This window comes from Rhincodon typus, chromosome 1, assembly GCF_021869965.1.
Source record: "Rhincodon typus isolate 14 chromosome 1, sRhiTyp1.1, whole genome shotgun sequence".
Taxonomy (NCBI): Eukaryota; Metazoa; Chordata; class Chondrichthyes; order Orectolobiformes; family Rhincodontidae; genus Rhincodon; species Rhincodon typus.
Genome location: NC_063332.1, coordinates 113,590,792 through 113,609,161, shown reverse-complemented (window position 1 = coordinate 113,609,161; position 18,370 = coordinate 113,590,792). Strand labels below are relative to the sequence as shown.

Sequence of the window (18,370 nt, the reverse complement as noted above, 5' to 3'; positions counted from 1 at the left end):
TGTTCAAGTCTTGTCAAAATAATATCCTAATGTTCTTAATCAAAGTATATATATATATATAGATATTATGCAACAATCCAAAAATAATCATCAGGTTTTCTGTCTGTTGTCAAAGTTTTGTCTGGTTGTTGATTTACATAAATGCAAATGGAAAACTATCAAGAGTTTGGAAGTTTAATATTAGTATTCAAACAACTTAACCATGATACAAATATTTTGTTATGTTTGAAAGTAAAAGAACTGAGATAATAAGATGACACACAGCAGGAAGCAACATGTGTAAAATGGGTAAAGTGTATATTTACCTCTGGCTCATTTTCCATGAAAAATTATGTATTAATTAATAGAGAATTTTTGAAAGACTTCTATTATTTTCTAACTAATTCTTGGTAACACATTAAGGTGCAGCTTCTTTGATACATGGCCTGAGTTAGAATAATTGTAATTATTAAGATATTTCCAGTCATTGTAACTTATGATCTTTGACAATGAATAACGAAGTGACCAGATTTTCATATGCTCATATATACTCTGTTGGTTAACAGTTTTCAGCTGTAAGGAAAAACATAAACAATGCAATCACACAGCACCCTCACAAAGGAATTGAAGAAACAAGCGTCAGCCATTGTAAAAGAAATCCAAGGAAGTGGTAGGATACTGTTACACTGTCATTTCTAAAGTCTGTAACTAAAATCCTTTAAAATTCTACCCAGCCTCTTATCAACTGCTAGTGTGTGTGTGTATTTTACCAAAAATAATTTAGTGGAATATCTTACTGACTATGGTAAGTAATCCTTTTGTCATTACCACTGTCCTTTGAAAGTTATTTTTGGTTTGAACAACTGCGAGTAGCTGTTGTAGAGTGCTGAGATCTTTGACAGCTGACGTACATTCTCGATATACAGACCTTCTGACCTACGTTCGGAATTAGATCACCAACAGTTTCATTTACAAAGCAAATTTTCTTCGGGTGTGCACATGTGCACATTTATACGTGTGAATATAAAATAAACAAAAAGGCAGATGCATTCACAATGATTACATATAAATAACTACATACAATGACCACCCATCAAATCGCAAAGCTTTAATTACATACACTTGCAGAGCATTCCTGATTGCCATAGCAAATTTCTTACCTCAGTTCACATCAAGTTACAGTCCCATCAAATGTGAATAGGTAAATAATTGAGTGACTTCCACTGAGTTCCAAACAACACTTTCAAAGGATGGGCTGAGTGCTGTAAATTGCGGCAGTGTTAGCATCTTAGTCATGCGAAAACGTGTAAGTGCCATTTCTGAATAGCCTGAGAAGACCAGGTAGAAGCATTAGATTCGCTACAAGAAAGGGACAAAATTAAGGACAAAACCCAGTTCAATATGCCAATCGTTAATCTTGTGTCCTTTTAACTGTCGCATGTGCATGGAGAAGGGAAAACAATTAACTGGGAGAAAGTTTTAAATAGCTGTCCTAAATCTCGGTCATGCCTTTACATTTTTTTCACTTTTGGTTTAACCGCTAGTGAGACATGATCTTGGAACATTTCTATTTCCCTAGGTTCACCAGATATGTAGGCTTGCACCATATGCACTAGGTTATGCACTTGAGGTGGCTCAGTGGTTAGCACTGCTGCCTCAAAGCGCCAGGAGCTAGGGTTCGATTCCACCCTCAGGCGACCATCTGTGTGGAGTTTGCATGTTCTCCCTGTGTCTGCATGGCTTTGCTCTGGTTTCCTCCCACAGTCCAAAGATGTGCAGGCTAGGTGGATTGGCCATGCTAGTAGTGTTCAGGGATGTGTAGATTAGGTGGGTTATAGTGAGATTGTTCTGGGTGGGATGCTCTGTGGGTCAATGTGGACTTGTTGGGCTGAAAGGCCTGTTTCCACACTGTAGGGATTCTATGAAGTAGTTAAGACATATACTATTATCCTAGTAATAAAGCAATTCAAGCATCAAATACAAGGGAATTATCAAACAAAGATCACCAAATGTATCTAATTGCTCAGCTGGCTAGACAGTTGGTTTACAATGTAGAGTGACACCAACAACATGAGTTCAATTCCCACACCAGCTGGGGTTACCATGAAGGAGTCTCCTTCTCAACCTGTCCCCTCACCTAAGGTATGGTGACCCTGAGGTTAAACCACCACCAATTGTGTCTCTTTCTCTCTCTGCTGAGAGAGCAACCCAATGGGATTATGGTGAGTTTACATTCACTTTTATTGCTGACCATTCCACTTTTTTTTAATAACTGGAGCTAATATGTAGCATTGAATATTATTTGGCTACTCCTAAGACATTGAAATTGACTCCATGTGTCAGGATTAACTTCCATTACGAAACCCCAGCCCTGGGACTGTGAAAAGATTAAGCAGACGATTAATTTCTCTCTCAAAAAAATTACAAAGGGCAGGAAAAAGGCATGACAGTTGGATGTGACAAACCACAAGAAGGTGTTCGAGGCCTTCATTTGCTCTTTCAAGTCACAGAGACAGAGGATAAACATATCATTCATATTGTTCATTTAATTGACAGAGAAACCTTAAACCTGCTTGGACTTTGATATTCAAGAGACACTGTTTGTGAACTCTCTGCTGTCCTTTTGTGGTGAAGGCTGGAAACCACAAGGAAGCAAGCAGAAGATCTAATGCTACTTTAGCCACAAATAAACACAAGTGAATCTTCAAAAACTTCTACTGCCAGCAAAATTACTACACAATCTGAGGTCTCAGGCTATAGAGTTAGAAAAAGATCTTCAATCATTAATGAAAGAGGTCTGACAACTCCAATGTAGATTCATGGACATTGAAGCTTCAGACAGGGTGGATGATGCCCCACCTCCATTAGCAGAAGCCAATTGCATGCAACACATCTTCATAATCACGCAAAGATACAAACATGAATCTGATAGGTTTAGTGAAAAAAAACTTCAAACATTGGAATCATTCCAAATAGTTTTATTGAACAAGAAAAGAACCAAATTGGAGAACTTCTGGAGATGCAAAATACACTGATGAAGGTTAAAGTTGAGCATTAAAAGAAGCTTGAACATATTTAATTTAAACAAGAATTGGAGCAGCCTAACTACTAATTACCTGCAAAGCAACTGCTGACCTATGGCAGTCACACAACATCATCAAGCCTTAGGGACTGAAAAAGAACAGATTACAGATTACAGTCATGAAGAAGGGTTAACTAACAATTACTCTAAGAATAGCTAATGAGAGAGTGCAAAAGAATTTTATGGTGATTCCACATCACATGGAACTGCAGCCTAAGTCCATAGATTCCAGTAGATGTTCTCTCCCAATATCTCTTATATATGGTTATGTCTAATGAAGCCGGTTAATTTTCACTTACAAGAGTGGAGACTTGATCTCGGTATATTAATGAACAAAAAATTAAAACATTTTCACCCAATTTCAACTTTATCTCCTAAATCATTCAACCAAATTTAACAATCTGGCCACCTCTCTAGAATGATAAAAGAATTATATGACATGATAAAACATAACACTCCATATTTAGGGATGTACACTTGAATTAAGGAATTCACAGTCTCATTTTGAATCACCAGGACTCAGTATCTTTTTGTCCCAAATTAGAGTCTGATTCATGGAATTTTCTTTATTTTTTAATCTATCTAAACTAGACTTTCTTATATTAACTCTGAACTGACATCCACCATCTACTTAGACTTTCCTTTCCCATATGTATGTCTAACTTTCTCTTCAGTCTGTAAGCAATGCAAGGAAATCCATTTGTTTTAATAAAGGTTTTAAAATGTGAGTCTAGACAGCCAGGAAAATGTGAAATAACTAATGAGAAAATATTACATCAAAATTGCTGTAAGAATACTTCAAGATACATTTACTTCAATTTACATTCATGAAGGATGATTTCTTTTCATATATGACAATTTTAGAACATAAAAGTGAGTCAAGACACCCAATTCTTAACATTAAGTGCATACCTTTGATTAATTATCAAAACTTTGAGTTCATGTAATTTGATAACTACAACATAAGATTTAATATCAATGTTTTGACAAAGTTATGTTATATCAGCTGGTGATGTTACAGCTCGTACCTTAAAAAGAATACAATAATATATTCCACTATCTGAATGTGTCGCACACAGCTGTTGTTGAAAATTCAAGTTACAAGCATTACCATCACTAATTTAATCACATTGTTTCATACTATGAAACGTCAGCCCTGATTATTCAAGAGTGATACAGTGACTTGGAATTCAAACCCAGAAATAGACAACTTTTTTTTAATCGTCTCATATGCATCTCCTCTATCATTGTCCAATGCAACTCTGTCTTATCATTGCTTATTTTCCGCCTCACTGAGATTTCATATTTTAAAATTATTTTACACTTGACAAGCAGCACTTTTATTCAGAACTTAATTCAATTAATGTTCACTCACCCAAAAACTTTAACTTGAAGAAACAATTACGTCTAAAGAAAGGTATTAAAAATACACAGGATTGGTGCAGAAAGTGAGCTAGTCAGATAACAATCAACAGCAATAACAGCCAATAAAGAATCTACTATGAAAAGAAAGCAGTTGGGGGGAAAAAACATTGAATCAATTGGAGACATAAGTATCATTAATATCACAGAACAAACAACTCAGAAGAGCAGTCAGAACAGGTCATGTGATATTCAGTATTCTTTTGAATGTACATAAAGATCTATTCTTCAGAGATAACTGACAAATTTATTCCACATACTAAAATATATAATTCAGCTTTTGATTTCCATCAAATTGGCATCAGGATAGATTTGTCTTCATTTTCTAAATGTATAGATAAGCTGCAATAAGATCATGTCTGAGTTGTTAATAAAAGGAAATTCTCCTTGTGTTTTGATGAACACACAAAAAAGATGTCTGTTGAGTTTATACAATTTATAGCGAGAGTAATAAAGAACTTCTCTGGAAGCTTAGGCATTCAAGTCCCAGTTCCATATGTTTTGACATCATCAAGACATAGCTCCTTATGCACAAGTTTGGTAGGTATTCTTACAATCAAAGTATAGTTAACCCATTACTCCACATTTACTCCCAACTCTTTCCAAGGCTGAAAACACTTGTTCACTAATATCGTTAGGGAAGGAAAGTTGCTGACCTTAACTGGCCTGGTCTACATGTGACTCCAAATCCACAGTAACATGGTTAATTCTCAAATGCTAATTAAAACTGCTTGGCTAGCCAATCAGCGGTATCAAACTGCCAAGAAGTCTAATAAATGGATCAAAATCAGACAGATCACCCTGCACCAACCTATCCATCAGAAAAGACAATGGCAAAACCAGTCCTGTCAACCCCGCAAAGATCTATTTATTAACACCTCGGGGCTCATGCAACATTTGGGAGCACAGTCCCATAATCAGTGAAACAACAGCCTGACATAATCATAGACATGGAATCATACCTTACAGATCATGTCCCAGACCTTACTGTCACTATCCTTGCAAATGTCCTGTCTACCAGCAGGCCCACTGGACCAGAGAATGGTAGCACATTAGTGTACAGTCAGGAGGGAGCTGCTCTCAGTGCCTTCAATATTAGCTCTGGACTCCATGAAGTCTCATGAGTTTAAATGAGCTGGGAGGAAAATGTTGTCTTTTCTCAGTCCCACTGCTTTGTGGGTCACATGTTTAAAAATATATTTTTAAAATATCATATATATTATATATATATATCAACATTGTAAATTGTATGCTTCCTCTATATTAATGAAAAGATCTATCAACTAGGTTTCTTTAATAAACATAAAATTATCAATTTATTATAAAGCAAAACTGGTCCAATAAAGGTGCAAAATTAGTTAACAAACACAATTTGTAAAATGAAGGTATCAATGTTTACCCCTCTAAATAATTCAGACACATACAGATATACATTTTAATTAAAGAAAAAAATAGATTTCTCTTTGCAAAGATTTACTTTAAAAAGCACATCACTTTCTGACTAAGGATGGTTTATCTTGACTGCAATACAAAATGATATAAAATATTACAAAGTAATATTAAAAAGTATTACTTTGGTGGTTTTGCATGTGTATTCTCATGACTAATGACTCATGTTTTTTCTCCGAGGTCTTGGCAAACATAGTTTAATCAATAAATAAAATATTGAGTTCTTTCAGTTACTCTCTTTCAGAAGAACAAGCAATTTTTACATTGAAATCAGCACACAGGTAATTCAGAAGTAGGAGACATAAGCTGGGACACTTGTTCATGGCAGGCTTTCCTCAAACAACTCCAAAAAAGAAAGTTCAAGACAGCATATATGGTTTAAATATAAAAACCAGTTGTAAAACAGTCAGCTTTTTTTCTGGATGTAAGATCAAGCAACCAAGACCAGGAATTATCACAAGTCACATGATTTCAAAGAAGCATTGTGGGGAGAAGAGGTTGTAATGCATTTTCATTGAACTTTTAAAGAAAAAGTCCAGGCATCTCCACAATTCTTCAGACCTCAGATCCTCAAATAAATAGCAAATATGAATCAGCTACATAACACAAGATATCAATTCGACCATGGACAAGGAAACCTCTTACTAAATATCATGTACCATCCAGTATTCAGCTGATATAGCAATACTAAATTCTAACAGGTCTGGATAGGGTAGATGCAGGAAGGATATTCCCGATGGTGGGTGTGTTCAGAAGTAGGGGTCACAGTCTGAGGATTCAGGGTAGACCATTTAGGATGGAAATGAGGAGACATTTTTTCACCCAAAGAGTGGAATTCATTGCCACAGGAATTAGTTAACACCAAAACATTGGATGTATTCAAGAGGCAACTAGATATAGCACATGGGGCAAATGGGAACAAAGGTTATGGGGAGAAAGCAGGATTAGGCTACTGAGTTGGACAATCAGCCATGATCATGATGAATGGTAGAGTAGGCTCAAAGGGCTGAATGGCCTCCTCGTGTTCCTATCTTCTTTGTTTCTATGTTTCCTATTCAACACCAATGAAAAGAGGCCCAAGTACTACTTTGGCTGGGAGACTTCAATGTCCATCTCCAAGGGTGGCTTAGTAGTGCTAATAATGACCAAGGCAGATGTGTCCTGAAGGATATAGCTGCTAAGTTGGGAATGTGGTAGGTGGCAAAGGAATCAACAAGAGGAGAAAACACACTAGACCTCATCCTTATCATCTACCTGTTACAGATGCATCTGCCCATGACAATATTGATAACAGTAACAACTGTACTAAACAACTCACTATGGAGGGAGCTCCACAAGTATTGTCATCCTCAATGATGGACAGTGCAGCACATCATTACAAAAGACAAGCTGAAGCACTTTCATCGATCTTCAGCCCAAAGTGTCAACTAGATAATCTATCTTGGCCTCCTTCTGAGCTCCCCAACACCATTGGTGCTAGCCTTCAGCAAATAGATTCATACAACATGTTATCATGGAATGGTTAAATACACTAGATACGGCAACATTCTGGCAAGAGGACTGAAGATTTGTCTCTGACCAAGCTGTACCAGCAGTTATAGCAATGGGATTTATCCTATAATATGCAAAACTCCCAAGTTATGCATTATCCACAAAAGCAGGACTAATCCAACCCAGCCAATTATCTTCCAATTGTCTAATCTCAATCATTAACAAAGAGATGGAAGTGTCAACAGTGCTATCGAATGGCATTTGCTCAATACTAACCTGTGCACTGATGTTCAGTTTTGGTTCTGCCAGGGTAACTCAGCTCCTGACCTCGATACAGCCTTGTTCCAAACATGGACAAAAATACTGGAAGTTAAGGTGTGAGTGACTGTCCTTGATAGCAAAGCAACTTTTTACTGAATTTGGCATCAAGCGCCCATAGTATTAATGGAGTCAGTGGGAATCAGGGAAAAATTCTGCTGTTTGGAACCATGCCTAGCACACAGGAAAATAATCATGGCTGTTAGGGGTCAGTCATCTCAGTGCCAGGACATAACTGCAGGAGCTCCTCAGGGTAGCCGTCCTAAGCCCAACCATCTTTAGTTGCTTCATTGATAATCTTTCCTCCATCACAAGATCAGAAGCAGGGATTGCAATGTGTGTGCAATATCATTCATGACCCCGCAGTTACTAAAGCTGCTTGTATCAATGTGCAGTATGACCTGGACAACATTCAGTCCTGGGCTGAAAAATGACATATAACATTCTTACCATGTAGCATCAAGTAAAGACCGTCTCTAATAAATGTTAATCTAACCGGCGATGATGCTTTAACTATTGAACAAATGAAAAAAGAGTTGCTTATCCAAAAACTGGTACAATTATGAACTACTTACCGTTTTCATCCATATCCTACATCTTTCACTGTTCCCAAATTGTCTTGTGCTTTAAATGTTAATCTCCAACAGTAGTCCAAACTCTCTTGAAGGATGTATAGTTAATGTGTGCTCCCCTATCATTTCCCTATTGGAAGAGTAGATTTACCTTCCCAAGAAAGCTGATATTTGGGCTGTACTTGTTCAGCTTCTCTTCTGTTCTGGCTTACTATCAATAATTCCTTTGTCTGCTTACCCCTTTCACATCTCTCCCTCTCTCTCTAGGTTTTGTCTCCACCTATTCAATTCATTAACTCTGCTTTCTCCCCACAGATACTACCAGACCTGTTTCAGTTTCACCAGCAGTATCTGTTTTTGCTTCAGATCTCCAGCATCTGTTCTTTGTTTTGTTTTTGTTTTATTTATTCCAATCAATGAAAAAACTGATTTTTTATTTTTTGCTAATACACAAGATGTGGTTATCATTGGCTACATCAGCATTTATTGCCAATGCTAAATTTCCCTTGTGAAGATTGTGGACAGCTGCCTTCTTAAACTATTCCGTATGGTGTAGGAAGGACCCTCTTATGGTGCAGTAGTAGTATCCCTACCCCTGAACTGAGAGACCCGGTTCAAGTCCCACCTGCTCCGGAGATGTGTAATAACATCTCTGAACAGGTTGATTAGGAAATAATAGTCCATGTGGTGTAGGTTTACCCACAGTGCTGTAAAGGAGGATGTTTGAGGATTTTGACCCAGCAACTCTGAAGGAACAGTGGTATATTTCCAAGTCAGGCATGCTGATGAAACTCAGTTGTAGACTTCAGCTGCCACTTATGCAGAGTAATAATCTTTGAATGTTCAATATTGGTTTGATATAATTCATACTTAGCTTTGCCTTTTCCTGTTGAGCTTATCACTAAATGCTACAATTGTTGAACTATCTATCTGACATTTTTCTCTGCGTGTATCAAGATCACCCTTATGTTCTTTTGCACATTTGCTGTTAAGTATGTGTTGGATACAGTAGGTTTCTGCTAATAAAGGACAGGTATTATCTACCCTGCACGAAGCTTCAGTGCATATGAACCTATGCCAATGCCTGAGATCACCTTTATGTACAACTGAACATCCCTTGCAAACTCTCTAGTGCAAGACTTCTCAGACATTGTGATTATCTTGCTACCTATGAAGAATTCTGAAGCTTTGCAAGTGTTCTTTTGTGGCTGAATTACTATAAACTATTCTCAGCTGTTGTCTGCTTAAGTGTGAGGACAGCTACCATTTGTGCCTGTCAATTGCACTTAGTTTGCAAACTGAAAGGTTGTTTATCTTCAGTTGAGATTCCTGCAACTTTGCCAAGGTTCCATCATCTTTAGTGGATGTTCAGCTGTAGCTGACAGTTGCTGAGACCTCATGTCACTTGCTTTTTGCTTCACTGTAATAGTCTGATCTTCATCAATTGAAGAAATGTCTATGCAAAGGTTTGGTTGCTGTTTTTGCTGCCTGTTATTGGTCGATTTAGTTGAATAAGCAAAAATGTATCTCTTTGTTACCTCCCTCAACAAAAGAGTGATTCTCCTCAAAAGACAGAGCAGTGCCTTTATGCACATTACCAGTTGGGTCCAAGAGTCTGGACCTCTGCTTTCATTATACCAACAGCATAAGTGACAGCTTCATCCTGTGCCAGTTTTCCATGAAAGAGAAAATTAAGGATTAAAATGTTCTCTTGTGGTTGGTCACCTTCATGCTTGGTGTCTTTCTAATCTGCTACTTGTAGTGTCTCTTCTGAGATAAATGGGAGCTTTATATATTATCTTCCAGTGGTAGCAGGGTTGGAGTTTCGGTTCCAGAGACTGATGCTGAGTCAACAATGGTTTCTACTGCAACTGCTAAACTAAGAAGAGACAAAGCAACTCAAGTATTTTTGCTTGTAAAGAATACTGGTTAGGAATTACAAACAAAGAATTGGTGATCTTTCTCTCTCATTACAGTGAAATTTAACCTGCATCTGCCCTCTCACTCTGATTTGAATATTTGTGCTCCAAAGCTAAATGAAAGATGGTCAAAGAATTTTTGCTTCAGTAATAGTTTTGAATCTGAAAAAAAAACAAAATTAGTTGTTAGCCATTCCATCTGTGTTCCAGAATTCATGTAATTCATTTGCAAAATTAAGTCTGCCAATGTCCTGTAGTGGGCCTGTTGTATTTCCCAAGAGAAAGACATCTTGCTCCTCAGTACCCTGTAAATTTTGGAGACTTACAGATAGCTTAGTCTGTTTTTAATATTTTGTGCTGCCAATCCAGTTATGAAATGAGACCATCTGTAATAATGGTTGGGCAAAGCTCCACAAATGGAGTCCTTTAACTGTGTTAACTCCACTCTGTTTCTTCCTGCATTTTCTTTCGGCTCACTTTCTCTTTATTTCCATGTACTCAAAGACAGTCAATCTGCGTAATTCTAATTCATTGTGGCTGACTGTTGTTGTCCAGCTTTCCTGTTTCCTGCCATAGGCTCTTCTCACAGTTTGTTAGCATTTTGAAGGGTTGGCCAATTCCTAACTTGGCCCTAAAGACCTTTCCCTGATGCATTACACTACCGCTACCTCTCTCTTCTGCAGTAGGATTGCTGAGCTGGCTTGTCCTTTACCTGCTGCACTAAACTGCAGTTGTGTTCTCTTCAGGCACTCCCTTGCTGCTGGTCGCTGGTTCTGTGAGTCTGGTCAGAGTTTGCTTCTTTATGTCCATGTTATTGATAGAAGGTAGTCCCTACTCTTGTTTGCGAACATCAACAACCTTAATTAAGTATAACATTATATACAGCAGAGAGTAAGAGAGGCCTTATCTGGAATTCTACACATTTGGGTCCCATTCCCAGACATCTGACATCATTATGACATAGCTACTTATGTGCATACTTATTAGCTATTCTTAGAACAAAGATATAGTTCACCATTTACTCTAAATAAACACAACTATCTTGTCCAACTGTATCAGGCTCCTCCAATAAACCAGCACTATAGCATAGAACTAGCCAGTGTTTACTGGTACCAGGTCTCCACTCTTAAGTATTCAGAGCCAGCAGGTCAAACATATATGTTTTCTGTACACAGCTTCGAAGCAGTCAACAAAATCATGATTAACACTATGAGACTAGAAACAACTTAGAATCGGTATAGACTTACATTTGGCTATTATTTGACACTGATGTACACTTAAGCACAGTGAGCAAGCAGCAGTTTAATGAAACTACAAACATACTTTCAAAAGTGTGTATGCATTGTAATTCAGACACAAATATTATTTTCACGAACAAAATCAGAAGTTGCTGGAAAAGCTCAGCAGGTCTGGCAGCATCTGTGAAGAAAAAATCAGATTTAACATTTCGGGTCTGGTGACCCTTCTTCAGAACATTGTCATGTCTACTGAGCTGAGCGCAGTTTATAACGTAAATAATGATTTGCTTACCAACCAAAAAGAAAAATGAAGCACATGAGACAGAAATAACATTTCATACCGTCAACATTGTTCCTTGAGAAGATCACTGTAACTTATTTAAGACAAAATATTTTTAACATATAAGAGCATTGAAATGGAAATTTCTCATCTCAAGTTATTGTTTGTGGTATATTTCAGAACTAGATGTGGATTATGGAAAAAAGATCAGCGTTCCCAAAGACATAATGCTGGAAGAGCTTTCCCTTCTTAGCAACAGAGGGGCCCGATTATTTAAAAAGCGCCAAAGAAGATCTGACAAATACACATTTGAGGGATTCCAGAACTCTGTCAATTCACAAATAAACGTATGTATTCAAAGACAAGGTTGGGTAATTCTACAGGAAACAATAAATAAACCGGAATCAAATATGTTGATTGCAAAAAAGCAATAAAATCATTGCACCTTTTTTTTGCATGATTTTTAAATCCTGGTTAATTTATGAATCAACTGTATCAGCCCCACAAATGAGCTTTCATCTAGCACACTGGAAAGGCACTTGGGGCAGACGTTGTTTTTCCAGAATCAGGCACATGCTAGGATGAAATAACTACAATTTTTTAATGTTGTTTGCTCTGCCACTTCAAAATTAGGCCCAATTCAGCCCCATTAGACAAATTTGCTCATGCAAACTATACCTACCGAGTTACTGTTGGGCTCAAATGCTCTCACTTTAGGAATGGGAATATGAAAACATATGCAAAGTCACATTCAAAACATATTACAATGAGATATATTACAATGATGCACTGCCTGAAATATGATTGTGTCATTAAGACTATTAGTTTAATTAATGCTGAAGTTTTGGCTGGTTTGTAATTCTTAAATTATGTTGTCCACAAAATAAATAAATCATACAATATGAAAATTCATGTTCATTCCTCTTTATAAACTCCAACAGAAGGACCTAAATAACCAGTAAAAGTTAATCCTGACTTTTAGCAATTGCTTTGAAACTGGTAATGATCACTGACAAGAAACTTGTTTCTCTAGTTTCAAATTTCTAGCCTAAACTAACTCATTAAAAATTAGCCCCAAAATAACTTGTGAAAATGTGATCATTACCATAATTATTCAAAAAAAACTAATACAAGCTATTTTGATTATATCATCGCTATTAAATAAACGTTATTTATTTTGAATAAATTTGATATCAATTGGTGTCTGAAAAATGTTCTGACTAAAAGATTAGTCCATACTCAGTACACTATGACAAATGTACCCTTGTTATCCTGCAACTTTTTTAGAGCTATGCACCATCCACAACATACTGTGACGATGGAACAGAAAATTGCAAAGCCATAGGGAATGGACTACAAAGTGGGCAACAAAACATCCCTAAAACACCTCCAAATACACCTGATCCAAGGACTCCACCAAATCCAGATTCGATTGCTCCAGGTAAGAGACATAATAGTTGAGACAACACCGCATATAACTGTACTGTAGTTTCTATGGCTCAGTTGCTACATTTTAAATGTATGACACAGCACTGGGTCAAACCCAGGTTAAATAGGCATGACTTTTCACCAGTCATCCCACCTAATGCAAGGTTCATACATGTTGTTATATTTGCATCAAATGAAAAAAAATGAAAATGAAAATTTAACATTGAAAGCGCTTGCTTTTCAAAAGTCCTCATGCTACTGTAATAAGGTGTTTCTCTGCCTATTACATATTCCTGATTAGTTTCAGGGATAATAATTGAATTATCTTTTTATCTTGATCCCGTATTCTGATATTAATGGCCTCCAGACAATCTGTTGAGAACTTTATAAGCCAGTACACTGTTTTCATATTACTGAAATATTTTCCCAATATATTAAATTGTTCCTCTGCATTTAATTCTATTTATTTCAGGAGTCCTTCATCAGTTGTGGTTGTTTTAACTGGAACTTGGTATATCACAGGATTTCTCAGAAATGGGACAACTGTATATAAAGAAAATCCAATTTTTTTAACTTTAATATCACAAAGTGGTAAAAAGAGTAATGAAAGATTTATTTGAAAGACAGGATATCAAGGATATTTTATTTTCATACAAGGAATTAGGGTGTTGCTGGCTAGGTCAGCATTTATTGCCCATCCCTAATTGCCGGGAGCACAGTTAAGAGTCAACCGCATTGCTGTGGGTCTGGAGTCACATGTAGGCCAAACCCGGTAAGGATGGCTGTTTCCTCCCTAAAGGACTCTAGCAAGTCAAATAGGTTTTTCCCAACAATCAACAATGGATTCATAGTTATCATTTGACTCTTAATTCCAATTTTTTTTTTTACTGAATTCAAATTCCATCATCTACTGTGGTCAGATTTGAATCACTTCCCCAGAACATCACTTGGGTCTCTGAATTAGCAATCCAGTGATAACACCACTAGGCTATTGCCTCCCTCACCAGGATAGGGGAAGCCCATGTAAGATTATAAGGGGCATATGAAAGAGGCATCACTTGATTTGTTGTCATTGACTTTCCACTTCTCCAACTGAGGAAGCAACAGGGTTCCACTTGCTGTCAGAACCCAACAGCCCAGCAAATGTTAGGGTTTACATTATGAGGAACAGCAAGAGTTAATACAATTTTACAACTCTGCATGGACATCCATGCCAACCATGATATGATTAATAAATGTTAGACATGCATTTTGACATAATCCTTCTGCACAGGATATACTGGACCACTGAAAGGAATTCCACCTGAAAAATTTAATACAACAGCTGTTCCAAAATCATATCAGACTCCATGGGAGGAAGCTATTGCAGATGATCCAGAACTTCTTTCAACTTTACATCCCACAATGCCAGAACTCACACCGAAGGTAGAACTGGCTCAGTACAAGACTTTTAACAGGTAAATAATGTTGATTACCACATTTATTCAGAGGATATGATGAGTAGTCTTGTATTCTATAAGGGTTATTTTTTCATAACTGTATCATAATATTTAACAACCTGTTGGTCATTGCTGCCACTATCACCATAACTAGTAAGCATAACTGCCATTTTAATTAGCTCAGTAAAGAATGACAACAGGCTATCAAAAGAATGTGATTCATGGTCGAGGCCTTGTGTTTCATCTAGTAACCATCTATTTTTGGTGGGTTCAAGGCAGCGTCATCAATCAAATAGAATGGAAAGACCCGCCATCAAGTTTTCAGCTTTTCGTAACTTTCCATCACTTCCTTCTCATCCATCAATTTAGGTGCCCAGCCAGGCCTGTCCTGTCATGTGAAAATGATGATGGGGAGTGCAACCTAAGGTTGTACAAGCTGACTTACTTATAAACCTTGGTAAAGAAGAATTGAAGTATAGAAGCAGAGAAAGGCAGGTTGGGATGAGCAAAGGTGGAGGATTAAAGTTGGAGGGGAAATACGGACATTAAAAGAAGGAGAACTGGTGGACAATGGCTGGTAATCCATATCTTAGACTATCTATTGATGCAAAACATCATTAAGAAAGTTTCTACGCATATTCCTAATTTAAAACTAGTAGCATTTCAATTTTAGCTCTTTTTTAAATGTTTGAAGAATTTCCAACATTCAACATCATGGATATTTCTTCCCTGGCATTGGCCAGCTCACTCTCCAGGCCAGAAATAATATTGGGAATTAACCCAGCAACTGGAATTGAACTTGACCCAGGGAAATATTATTTTTATCTGCAATTTTTATTGCTTAATCTTTTTCAAGGCTAGCATGTTTTCTGAGTGGAACATATATTATGAATGGTGAGTAGCTATTCCGGCAAGTCCAGACCTGATCCCCATAATATGGATGGTGGGTAATTTGGGCATCAGTCTATCTGGACCTTAGGCCTAATGAAATCCTTAAGTGGCTAATTAATACTTAAGGATCACAATCCATCACCAGTGCTACAATACGCTAGATAATGGAAGGATACGAGAGTGGTAAGGTCATTTTTTCAACAAAGTCACTAGGATCTCAATCCTTCCCTTCCCAAAAAGCTTAGACTTGAAGACGGAACCTCCTTTCAATGAGGGTAGAATTCCACTCTTGGCTTGTTTAGATCATCTGCAACATATTATTACTAAGGCGGAATGGTGGTCTTTTTAAAGTCAATCAGTTTATAACTGACTTTTCTTTTGTTGGGATGAACCATAGCCCTCTCCAAAACAAAAGTAAGCTGCAGATTTTTATTGTTAAAATGAAATTTTTAAAAATTTGTAACTTTGCTATAAAATTGGTTTTAAATATCTGTGCATGCCTTTAATCTTAATGAATATACAATAGAGTGGTCTAGATTAATATGGTCTCCCTTAGCTGTAGAATTGCTTTTATTGATTCAAACTGCAGGCAAAGGCAGCCGTGCGTTTGTAATATGTGCCCCAAGTCACTGACAGGACACCTGAACTATCTTCAGATTTAAGGCGCATTTGAATTGAACTGATGGGCAGAAAGTACTATCACCTGTTCTTGTGGGCCCTCATGACTAACCCCTGCAAAAATAACAGGTTATTTTTGGATCAGTCTCCAATGGTCACAGGTATGGTGGCTCAGCACCTGGAACAAACATGCACAGTGCATGCGGTATCCATTTGTGCATAAAACAAGCAATGGGATCCTGTAATATGCATCATTAAACAGCCCGATACGTTTTTTGAATGCCTTTTCTGGATAGAGATCTGCTTAAAAGTTGAATCTGGTGTCAAACGGGAGCCCAACATCCCGAACTCGTTTTCCTCTATTATCATTTTTCAAGGGAAAATTAGGCAAGGCATAGTTGAAAATTGCAACTTTCTACAGTAACTCTTACTCCACTTTCCTCTCTCTCCTTTTCCTTAATTGTGAATGACCTTATTATAGAATCACCCGTTCACAGTTCCATTGATTTCAATTGTGAGTTCCAGTAAATTTGTTACACTGTATGAGGTCAATAGACTAATCTGCTATATGGATTTTTGTTACGTATTTTAAATGTGGAGATGCTGGGATAAAGCTTTTCCAACAATTATTTATGCTCAGGAAATTTAAATGTTTCCTTTGATGATAAAACTCTGTGTTATAATTTACTGGAACATTTTGTAACTTACAAAATAAATAAATTGAGAGCATACATGTAGCTGTTAATATTTTCCATCTGTGGTGAAGGACAATTCAAAGTTGAAATACTTTCTATTAATTACCTAGTCAGTAATACAATCTCTTGCACAGCACTGCACAACCTTCCCCTCTTACTTTACTGCTGATTATGAAATTCAAATCAAAATGATTCTGTCTTTTTCTCAGTTACTTCAAGATCAGCTTAAACAGACTTATGAACAGTCTCAACAAAACAAAAATTCTTTTCCCCAAATAAGATATATTCAATGACAAAATTCCTTCACAAATCACTGAGTGATATTCCACGACAACTGATATTTTCTGTTTTTGTTGATTTGAACTGAAAACATATTCTAACATAAAGCAGAATACTGCAGATGCTGAAAATCTGAAATAAAAGCAGAAAATGCTGGGAAAAAATGCTCAGCAGGTATGGCAGCATATACGAAAAGAGTAAAATAGAGTTAATGTGGAATCTTGTTGAGGCATTGATGGTCTCAGCAGCCAGTTAGAAAACCAGCAAGAGACCTGTGCTGTCTCTTCTGGCCAGTGTCAGACCTTACCCCGATAGTAAGACCTTGGGTACAGGAGTCCCACACAACAAGTTCAATGGCCAATCAGTAGCTTGTGCTGTTGGAAGGAAAGAATGGATGCTGCTCAAAAAGCAACCCTGGAATCCAAGGATTGTGGAGGAAATATGGGGGGAATTTAGGTTTCTTGGGTTGAAGATCATGAATTGGGGTGGGTGGGGGGTGGGGGGGCAGTGGGTGGGTACAGACTTGTGCATGCTGCCCTGTCTCATGTTCAGTCTTTTGATCAGACACTGACTACCTTTGTGCAGTGGACCCACCAACCTATATCTATCCTGCACCTTCCCTGCCATGGTAAGGTTTCTGCAGGGTAACAGCTATCAGGAATATAACATGCTTCAAAAACAGTTGATTTGTTGATTCCACAAGATGGCGGTGGAATAGCGGTGCTGTCATGCTGCTCGTTTGTTTCCGTCAGCTTTTCTTTCTTCTTTATCTTTCTTTTTGTTTTCTCTTTTTATTTCCTCTTTCCTTTAAAGCCTTTTGCTTTGGCGAGGCATTGGTGATGGGCTCTGCTCAAACATGTTCTGGGATCCGGCGATCAGAGGCTGTGAGTAGGCCCTGCCTGAGCATGTTCCAGGACCCGGTTGCGGCACCGGTGGTTATAGAATGTGAGGCAGCAGTGGTGGCAGCAGCAGGAGGGGATCGGAAGTTGTAGAGTCAGGAGCAGCAAGCACTCAGCTTCTCCCAAGACCATAGGCTATGGCTTGGCCTGGGTGCCTGCATAGTGATGAGACTAACATAAGACTTTAGTATCTGGACATTTCTCATTCCTTTTGGCTTTGTTTCTTTTATTTCTGCTTTTTTTAAATTCTGACTTGTAATCAAGTGTGTAACCAAAATAGCACCAGAGGCTGGTGACTTTGTATGCTTTGTACTGTACTCCTGTATTCCTATACTTGAGTACACGTGACAGTAAATCTAATTCTAAAAATT

The 18,370-nt window shown here is 37.5% G+C and overlaps 1 protein-coding gene across 1 annotated transcript in view; it reads left to right on the top strand.

The window, feature by feature from the left end:
* Window positions 1-573: 573 nt before the first annotated feature.
* The window catches only part of myoz2b (myozenin 2b), a 28,157-nt gene continuing 10,360 nt past the window's right edge, over window positions 574-18,370 (top strand). Inside the window, exons 1-4 of the mRNA XM_048596862.1 lie at window positions 574-649; window positions 11,931-12,097; window positions 13,038-13,191; window positions 14,452-14,635. Coding sequence (XP_048452819.1) covers window positions 574-649; window positions 11,931-12,097; window positions 13,038-13,191; window positions 14,452-14,635 — 581 coding nt within the window. The remainder of the gene's footprint in view (window positions 650-11,930; window positions 12,098-13,037; window positions 13,192-14,451; window positions 14,636-18,370) is intronic.